General features: G+C 42.5%; 1 protein-coding gene across 1 annotated transcript; it reads left to right on the forward strand.

Moving 5' to 3' along the window:
- Nucleotides 1-500: 500 nt before the first annotated feature.
- On the forward strand, nucleotides 501-9,321 carry RBBP7 (RB binding protein 7, chromatin remodeling factor). Its single transcript, XM_040582663.1, has 12 exons — nucleotides 501-663; nucleotides 952-1,096; nucleotides 3,115-3,257; nucleotides 3,739-3,912; nucleotides 4,223-4,338; nucleotides 4,927-5,087; nucleotides 5,518-5,644; nucleotides 5,738-5,815; nucleotides 6,971-7,047; nucleotides 7,481-7,538; nucleotides 8,319-8,429; nucleotides 9,153-9,321. Exons 1-12 carry the CDS (start codon nucleotides 648-650, stop codon nucleotides 9,219-9,221), a joined length of 1,275 nt encoding a protein of 424 aa, XP_040438597.1. The 5' UTR covers nucleotides 501-647; the 3' UTR covers nucleotides 9,222-9,321.
- The last annotated feature ends 736 nt before the right edge of the window (nucleotides 9,322-10,057 follow it).

Raw genomic sequence — 10,057 nt, forward strand, 5'->3', positions numbered from 1 at the left:
TGTCGGAGGTGTTCCTGTAATTCAGGGTTTATTAGCCCAGACACACCGAACGCAGGTCCCTCGGCGGAGCTGCTTTACCTACAGCCCCACCTCGCGGCCGAGGCGCGGCCGGGCCTTCCCCAGCCCGCAAACCCTGCGCGCCTGCGGCCGCCTGGTCCCGCCTGGTCCCGCCCGGCCCCGCCCCCTCCGCCGCCCCGCCCCCTCCACCGCCCCGCCCCGCTATCCCGGGGCCACCGCACCGCCGCAGCGTCAGCCCCCGCGGGGCCGCGGCCGGGCACCCCAGCGGCACCGCCGCCCCCGCGTCCCCGCCCGCCGGCCCTTCCGGGCGGACCCCGCGCGCTCCCGCCCGTTAGGGCGGCCCCGCCCCTCCCCGTGTGGGCTCAACGCGCGCCAGCGCCTGATTGGAGCGCCCCTCCCGCCCCGCGCGCCCGGCCGCCCGCCCCCGCAGCCCTTCCGCCCACCCCATTGGCCGCGGTGGTGCCGCGGGCCCGCCGGCCGCGCACGCGCGGTGGTACGAGGCGCGGGTTAGAGCCGGTGGGGCCCTGGGCGGCGGGGCCCGCTCTCCCCCGTCCGGCTGTCGCTAGCCGCCGCCGCCCGCGCTGTCCCTCGCCGTCCCTCGCCGTCCCTCGCCTGTGCGGGCACCCAAAATGGCGAGCAAGGACGGTAGGAGACCCGCCTCGTCCCTCTCCCCGGCGGGGCGGAGGGGTGGGGACGCGAGTGCCTGAGGGGGTGTGGGTGGCATGGCGGGGCCGAGGCGCTCCGGGCGTCCTCTCCGGGGAGCTGCCGACGGGGTGGTAGCGGGGGTAGGGCGGTTGCGGTTGTCCGGCCGCCCCTGAGAGCGCTTCGGGACCCCGTCTCCTCCCCCGCCCCCTCCCTGGCATAGCCCCGGGCCGAGGCGCCCCCCCCCCCGGGCCTGGCTGTCCGCCTGCTTCAGCTCTTCCCTTCCCGCAGCGCTGGAGGACACGGTGGAGGAGCGCGTCATCAGCGAGGAGTACAAGATCTGGAAGAAAAACACCCCCTTCTTGTACGACCTGGTGATGACACATGCCCTGGAGTGGCCCAGCCTCACCGTGCAGTGGTTGCCTGATGTGACCAGGTGAGAGCAGGGAAGGGAAGCCGGGGAGGCACAGGGCTCAGCTGCTCATTTGCTTAGTTTGCAGAGCAGGAGCTGAGGCTCTGTGCAATTGCTTGTTTCGCTGCTCTTTCTCCCTCTGTCAACCATGTCTGCCAAGTAACTTGAGGGTAGAAACCACGCAAAATGAGAATAATTCGGGTCTCTTTGTGAGCTTGTAACACTTTATTTTGCTTATGATTAAAAAACCCCTTGGGGTATGCAGAAGCTTTGGGGGAAAAAAGGCTCAATTCGGTGCTTTATAGAACTCTAACTTAGCTGAGCAGAAGATGTTGTGAGGTATGAGGAGAGAAATCTTTCTCAATTTAATGACATAGGAGACCTAACACTCTTCTGTGGTTAATTCTGATCAGGGAAATCTATGTACTAAATGATTTCTATGTACTACAGAAATCTATGTACTAAATGTACATCCCTTTTTTCTTGAGGACTCTTTTTTTTTTTTTTTTTTTTTTTCCTTATGTGCATTACAGATTACTGTTTTGTAGGAGCTATAGTATCTACCTCTCTTTTTTGTTTGTTTGTTTTAATTCTGGACTTATTTAAGAGAATATTGTTCAAAGACTGGTTCATGTCCTAGTTCCGTCCTTGGCACACTGTTGACTTCATGTATTTTATTTTTCCCATTCTTTTACCTCCCCCTGAAAAACTGTGGGCTCACTGGTTAATCTCTTAAAGAATTTTTAAGATAGGAAGAAGATCTGTTCATGTGCCAGCTGCTGTAGAATTCAAATTGCATGGTAACCGCTCAGGGCTCCATTGATGTAGTGGGCAAGGACTGGGTCCCTTGTGGTGTTGTAAACTGGATACAGCTAGGTTTTAAGATATGATAACGTGTAAAGCTTGTGCAATAATAACAGGATGTTGTCTTTTCTCTAAAAATCCACCTTATATATGTAATGTTATACTTGGTGGTTAGATGATCACTTAATTTTGTATACCAGAATGTTTGGGGAAGATGTTGAGAGATGTGAGCTAACTAGTCGTGGCATGGAGAAAATGAAGTGGGGATTTGAGGGTGTGGAGCCCTTATGAGGAACACTTCTGCTTGCCTCGTATTTTGCAGATTGACTTAATATTCAATTTAAAACCTGGTATTTCCAATTATCCAGTGTCAAAATATATAAGCCATTTAAGGCAAGGACTGTCTCTTTGTATGGCACCTGACATGATGGGACACCTGTTCCTGATGCAAGTAAGTGCATGTGCATTGTGTGTGTTTTGTTTTGTTTCTTATTTTTCTTGTCCCCTCAAAATGCATTTTGATTCCTTGGAAATGGTGTAGTAATACCTGTGGTGGTTTATGATTGCCCAAATGATTCCTGTTTGCTTGGATTCAGACAGTGTAATTAGCTTGTTGCTTTCAAGAATGCAGAAGTTACTTGGTTCTGACTGTTCACATTTTTCCTTTCAGAGATCCATGGCACTGCCCATCCAGACTTGCACTTATTACTGCATATTGCATTTAAGTACCAGAAGAGAAACTCTATTCTGTTTGGCTAGGATTTGTACAGTGTTTAAAAATTGCCTTCTGAAATTAAATAATAACTGGTAAAAGCTTCTAAAAGAGATAACTAGAATAGGTTGGCACTTGTCCTCAGTATTTGTGTTTTATAGGCAGTAGTATTGAGTGCTTTTAAATCAATACTATGTCACTGTTAGGGGGGAAAAAAGACAGAATCTATAGGTATTAGTGTCACGTTTAACTGCTGTGCAAATTGTAATCGTCCCTTTCAAGCCATAGTAGCAATGTTTACTGACTTGTATTGTCACTGTAGCCTTGCTGGCTGTATCTTCGTCTTGCTTATGTCGGTCTAGTTCACTTGATTGCACAAACCTTTTGTGACAAAGGATCTCTTACATGAGTCTCTGTTTTTCTAGCTTCCTGAAGAAGTTTGGATCTTGAGTGTTATTGACGTTAGCTATCAAACTTCTGGTACTAAGCACATAACTTTATTCCATGCATTTATTATTCTAAACAGGCCAGAAGGAAAGGATTATGCTCTACACTGGCTGGTTTTGGGAACACACACATCTGATGAACAGAACCACCTGGTTGTTGCAAGAGTCCAGATTCCCAATGATGATCAGTTTGATGCTTCGCAGCATGACAGTGAGAAAGGAGGTAGACATGCATGCATTCTTAGATTACGTTTTAGCAGTAATTACTAAGTGTTCTGTCTAATAATATTCTAACTTTCTGTTAAATACTAAAGCTGGCATATACTTACCAGTTCACGCTCATTCTGGATCATTAATTGTGTCTAAAAAGAGGAAACTTTTTATTTCAGAAGAACTTGGGTAATGTTATGATATACAATCCTTACTAGCATTTCTACCAGCTCTGTCAGTTGTGGTGAAAACTGATAGGTGGTATCTATCTCAAACAGAGACTAAAGCTCTGGAAGAGTTTGTATCATGGAGGATACAAAATATCTAAAGTGTTAATGCTGTTGGTCATGTGGTTCTAGTCTTTCATAGACTTTATTGTGTTATGGTAAGATACTTACTACCCTTTCTTGGAATGGGGGGAGATAGCATGAAATACTGTTTCACCCATTCAAAATAGTTGGTGTGATGAACTGACTTTTTTCTGATAAATGTAGAGTTTGGTGGCTTTGGATCTGTGACTGGCAAAATTGAAACGGAGATTAAAATTAACCATGAAGGTGAAGTAAACCGTGCTCGTTATATGCCACAGAATCCCTGCGTCATTGCTACAAAAACACCATCTGCTGATGTGTTGGTATTTGACTACACTAAACATCTTCCAAAACCAGGTGGGTCACACTCTTTGAAGTTAAGCTAAATGCCTCTTGTCATTGAGAAGTAAACTAGTATTTGACTGTAATTGGGAGGAGAGGTGATGGGCTCTGCAATCCAGATGAGAAGGCCCATATCTTTGGTGACTTTAGTTGCCTGGTTATGTGCAGTATAGTAAGAGAATCTTAATAGAAGCAGCACTGTCCTAAAAGGCTGATTTATAAAATGGGGTTGTTGCAACAGAAACAAAGTTCTTGGTTGATAATGATGCTCTTATGGATTGATGTGCAAGGTGAAGCTAAATGGAAGGAATTTATTCTCTTTCAGACCCAAGTGGAGAGTGTAATCCTGACCTTAGATTAAGAGGGCACCAGAAGGAAGGCTATGGCTTATCATGGAACTCAAATTTGAGTGGACATCTTCTCAGTGCATCAGATGATCACGTAAAAAAACAAATCCTTTCCCCTATTTAAAAAAACCCAGTCAAACAGCCCCTCCTAATTTATGGTGTAATAGATAGTTAGGGAAAACCTGACTTAGTGTAGCTGTATGTTGTTATGGGGGAAGCTATCACATATTGTAGTTACATTTCTAAAGGCTGTCAGTTGATGTCAGGCTATAATCAACAACCAGTTCTTTGTAATGTTCTTGATGAACTAACAACAGAATGTTTGTGTAGTTTTCTGCTGGAAGAAACTCTCGTCTAACAGCCCTTTAGATTGGCTTGGGTCTGAGACCATAAATTAGTAAGACTCTCAAAGACAGTTGAACTAACAGCTTATAAACTTCTTTGTGGGCTTCAAAAGTGTAAATTGCTTTTGTGACTTTATAAATAATCCTTGTGCCTTGAATTTGCAGAAAACTGATTGATAACTTAGCTCACTTCTGCTATATTAAGTGTTCCTTTTCAAAAACGAAGAACTTTCAGGCGTGTTATCTCTCTGTTTATATCTAGAATGTGATTGATTATTTATTTGAAAGATAATACAGTCCGAGTCCGTATAACAATAGAATATGACTCTTATTTACAGACTGTGTGTTTATGGGATATAAGTGCTGGACCAAAAGAAGGCAACGTTGTTGATGCGAAAGCAATCTTTACTGGGCACTCTGCAGTGGTAGAAGATGTGGCATGGCATCTGCTCCATGAATCTCTGTTTGGATCAGTGGCGGATGATCAGAAGCTGATGATGTAAGTTGGGGTTAGAGCAGTTTCTGGCTAGTGCCTGCTGTGTGCTGTTAGTGAACCAGTCCAGAATGCTTGGGTAAAAAATCTGAATTCTGAAAGGATCTCATGTAGCTCTTCAGTGCAATCAACTACAGCAATGCTGCAGAATCACAGAAGTCTGCATGTCATTTAATGTGTTCACATCGTTTGAAAATAAGATGTGATTAGTATGTATGTCGGCTTCCTGGTGCAAACTGCTCATGTAAAGTAGACACAAAATACTGCGGGGTTCTGGAATAAAAACTATAGCTTCAGACTTAGATTTAGTAGTAATGTAGTCTCTTAAACTAATGTGTAGTCTAGTGAAAAAGAACCTCCTATGAAAATGTAACGTTTGTTTGCTCTTTTTCTCCTCCCTGCCTCTCACGCTTCCCCAAACCCTTTGTTGCAACAGTTGGGACACAAGATCTAATACCACATCCAAGCCAAGTCATTCTGTAGATGCTCATACAGCTGAGGTCAACTGTCTGTCCTTCAATCCTTACAGCGAGTTCATTCTAGCAACTGGTTCTGCTGACAAGGTTTTTACTTGTGTATACTTTAACTTCTTAAGTATTCTAGATTATAGTTACATAGCCATTATAGTAAAAACAATTTCTTGTTACTTCCCCCAGACGGTGGCCCTATGGGATCTTCGAAACTTAAAACTGAAACTCCATTCTTTTGAGTCTCATAAAGATGAAATTTTTCAGGTGGGTAAACTTTTCTCACAAGCTGTAGAAAAAGCTAGAAGAGTACTGACTTGGACAAGATGATGTAGATTTTCATGCGGTGACCAACCACAATAAATAAGTCTGTTGAACCAAAATTCACTCTTTAATGTTTAACACGTACGGACAGTACTGTAGAGAGAGGAGAGAGAGAGTGAGTGCATCCTGGGTGAGGAGCGACTAGGCAGCAGAGGGACTGGCATGAAGAGTGTGCTGGTATGAAAAATTTATTTGTAAAAAGGTTGTGATGATTGTTAAAAACATAAGGTATGAAATGTTAAAAAGGAAAAGAAAAAAAAGGGGGGAATTGTAGAGGGATTATAGAGGACTGTATGAAAAGCTTATTTGTAAAAAGGTTGTGATGATTGGTAAAAATATGAGGTATGAATTGTTAAAAAGGAAAAAAAAAAGGGGGAATTGTAGAGGAATGAAGCTGGGTTAATTAGCATTGATAATATACAGCTGTGGGCTGGCTGATGTAGATAAGGTGCAGCTATGGCTGGTGCTGTTAAGAGGTTGGGCAGCCAATGAAGAGAGAGCAGCTGAGGGAGAGAGGAGGAAGAAGCAGAGAGAAGAGAGATCAAGTGCCCTGGGTGAGGTGAGACCAGGAGAAGGCAGCAGAGGGACTGGCAATGAAGAGTGTGTTGGTATGAGATGGTAAAAGACCTTGGTCCAGACTGATAGTTTTGCTAGTGCTGCGACACAGTACCAAATAGTTTCTCTCTGCCTTTCTCCGCTTGACCCTGAAGGAAGTAGTCAATAACTTATTGCTAAAAAGATACTGGGAGTTTGCAAGTACCTTCAGTACAGGTAGAAGGGTTCCTTAAAATGTCCTGCTGTAGAGAGGACTTAAGGTCAAATTAGTATTGTGAACTCTACCTGTTTATAAGTGCAAGTAACAGTGAATTTTAGACGAGTTTCATGGTGTGGTAGATCCACAACAGTGAAATAATGTTGGCTGTTTGATTTGAGAAATCATGAGGCTTTAAAGCACTCCATTTGAGCTATAGAATATCCTTTGTGCTGGAAGAAACTTTGTAAGCTGTTGAAAATTAGTGGCCAGGTGCTGGTAATGGTTATTCAGGATATACTTTAGGAATCAGTAACTGCTCCAGTCAAGTTGTCTTCTTTCAATAGGTTCACTGGTCTCCTCATAATGAAACAATTCTTGCTTCAAGTGGTACTGATCGTCGGCTTAATGTATGGGATCTAAGGTGAAGAGTGGTTCCTTTCTTTTAGTGTATATATCAACAGATGGTTAAAAAAAAGGGCTGCAGACCTGCTTTATTTGGAAAATGTTTTGTGCTCTTCTTTAGCCTTCCTTGCTTGCTTATCTTGGACCTGGTCTTTTGGGTATACAGTAGAAGCAGTATGGTACTTCTAAGGTTACTTCTATGTGAGGATTTCTTGCTAATAGAATTGTTTTCTGTTGCCTTTAGTCGTAAGTGATTTCTAACCACTTCACAAGTTAGATGCTATTTCAGTAATGCCAAACAGTTGATGTTTTATACCTGAGGTTTATAGTTGTTTGACGGGGAGAAAAAAACATAGCAAAAGCAAATACTGGAAATGAAGGCTAAGAACTGTTAAGCTGATACAGGATGCAATTTTCATTCTTAATAAAAAATATAAACTACTTTCTTACAGTAAAATTGGAGAAGAGCAGTCCGCAGAAGATGCGGAAGATGGGCCTCCTGAGCTGCTGGTATATTTCTGTTCAGGTTTCAGTCTGTTGACGTGCTATAGACGTGCTATATGGCAGTATGATGCCTTGTGACTGTGCTACTAAAGCTGCAGCAGTTCATAAATCTTTTTACCTCCCCAATTTTCAATCTGTTGCTCTAACTTGTGGTAGTCTTCCTCTGTTCAATTCTAAAGGTAGTGACTTTTTTTCAAAGCTGTCCTGGATGTGATTTACACATCTTTGTTGTTGAACATATTTAAAATTTAGCCATATGCTTGTTGGTACTTTTCTATAACTATGTGCGTGTAAAGCCAGGGCCTCAAAAATTGTTTATCTTGCATTAGACTGATTAGGTCCCATACAGCTAACCTTACTGATGGAGAAGGTACAAAGGCTTATGTTTTGGTTTGCTTCCTTAGGAACCAAACAAAAATGCTTATAGTTTGGTTTGCCCGTTTCCTGTGTATAAGTGCTCATATAATTAGATGAGGTAATGAATATGAAATATGGATGGATTTCACAGCCCAGCCTTGTGTGAAGTAGCACCATTTTGAGGATGTCTGTCGGTTGTTGCCGATAACAGTAGGAACTGTCATCTTAAACACTGTTTTGGCAATTTCATCTGTGTCCATAAGCAGTGAATGGAATGCGCTGTTTCACGTGCACTTGTGACTCTAGTAGCAAGTTTTTCTTCTTTGTGTAGTCATCAGCATGATGAATTTAACTTCTAAATCTCAGGTGTTAGCAGATTTCTCTCTAGAGATGAAGTGGCTTACTGAAACTTGTGGATTTTTTTAACAGTTTATTCATGGAGGACACACTGCCAAAATTTCAGACTTCAGTTGGAATCCTAATGAGCCTTGGGTGATCTGTTCTGTATCGGAGGACAACATAATGCAGATATGGCAAATGGTGAGTGTCACAACAGCTCTTGACTTTCTCTGAAGTTGCGTAAATGAAACACAAATGGCTTGTTCTTCTTAGGGCAGCTTGTGTCCTCAGTGACTGAAAGTAGTCTATCCCGTGTACTTCTGACACTGATTAGAGGGTAAGACTTCCAAAAGAAAAGTCTAGAACAATCTGATTAAATGCAACAGCTAGCTAATTCTTAACTTGAATGTGGCAGTTACAAACTTACATCCAATACTAGCCAAGACCTCCTCTTCCCCTCTTCCCCCGTGTGTTGACTGTGAAGCAAGATGCCTTTTAACCATATTATTTTATGTTAGAGGAATTTGATCAGTTATCTTATAAATGTGGAATAAAGCAACTTGGGAAAACTGAGTTAAAAAGTAACAGACTTGAGTATGTGTCACAGGTCAGGCTTCTGGGTTTTTATACCTGTTCTTTAACTTATTTCAACTTCAGTCTGAACACACAAAACAAGTCCAAATAAAATATTCATGGTAAGGCTAATGATGAAATGCTTATGCTGTGAGAAGACAGCTGCTGAAGTCTAGTCACTGTGTGCACATTCCTAGATTTGGTTGCCCTAGCCCTTTAAGAAAAGGTAGGGAGCAGGTCCCTTTAAGAAGGGGATGATGTCTGTGCTGCCTTGATATTATCAAGTTTTTTCTTGAAGAATGTTGTTTAAAAATCATTATGTCTACTATTTGTAATATGTTGTGTCTTTAGGCAGAAAACATTTACAATGATGAAGAACCAGATATAGCAGCAGCTGAACTGGAGGGTCAAGGAACGTAACTTTTCTTCCTTAAGGAAATCCTGGGTGTGACATAGTAATATAATTTGACTACTATATGCATCTAAGAAAAAAACAAAAAAGCTAACACCCCAGCCCCACCCCCCCCCCCCCCCAAAAAAAAAACCAAACCAAAACAAACAACCCAAAACCAAAAACAAGCACTGGGCAAAAGCATTACGTAAAAATACACTTATTCAGGCATGAAAACCTTGTATAGCCAAGTTGTCATGGGATACTGTTGGTTATTTGGGCACTTTTTGCTGTTGTGTACTGTACAGTAATTAACTTTTAGGGAAAATAAGAATGACTTAATACCTATGTCTATATTTTTAAATAAACTTTGTGGGTTCCTGTAAATAAAAGTAAAATCTTCACTCTTCCCACTCAGAAGGGGTGCAAAGAAAAACATTTATTAATAAGTAAAAAGAACTTTTCACTTTTACACAACACTTTTGGATTGGCTTTGCATAAATAAAATTTATTAAGTAAAATAAGTCTGGTGTGTTTAATGTCCATTGCTATCTTGCCTGAAAATAATTTAATTTCTGCATGGTAATAAAGATGTGTAGTTCTTATTTTATAACCTACCCACAGTTAAAGGTCTGGGGATATGAGAGTTTTCTTGATGCAAAAAACTTGGAATAGGTAACTTGGGTCCTTTGCAAACATAATGGGTATTGAAAGAGGTTTGAGGAATATGTAGGAATGACTACTCAGACTCCTGTAAAGTTAAGTATAAATCTTGAGCAGACTCAAGTAACAATAGTTTGAGTTGGGTAGTTGAGTTTGGGTGGTTCTTTGTTTGAGGTTGGGGTTTGGGTCGTTTTGGGGTTTT

Source organism: Falco naumanni, chromosome 2, assembly GCF_017639655.2.
Source record: "Falco naumanni isolate bFalNau1 chromosome 2, bFalNau1.pat, whole genome shotgun sequence".
In the NCBI taxonomy this organism is placed as follows: domain Eukaryota; kingdom Metazoa; phylum Chordata; class Aves; order Falconiformes; family Falconidae; genus Falco; species Falco naumanni.

Excerpts from the sequence above, each read along its gene's own strand:
- RBBP7 (XM_040582663.1), top strand. Across the intron at positions 4,339-4,926 it reads TCAGTGCATCAGATGATCAC|ACTGTGTGTTTATGGGATAT; the intron begins GTAAAAAAACAA and ends TCTTATTTACAG. Across the intron at positions 8,430-9,152 it reads TAATGCAGATATGGCAAATG|GCAGAAAACATTTACAATGA; the intron begins GTGAGTGTCACA and ends TTGTGTCTTTAG.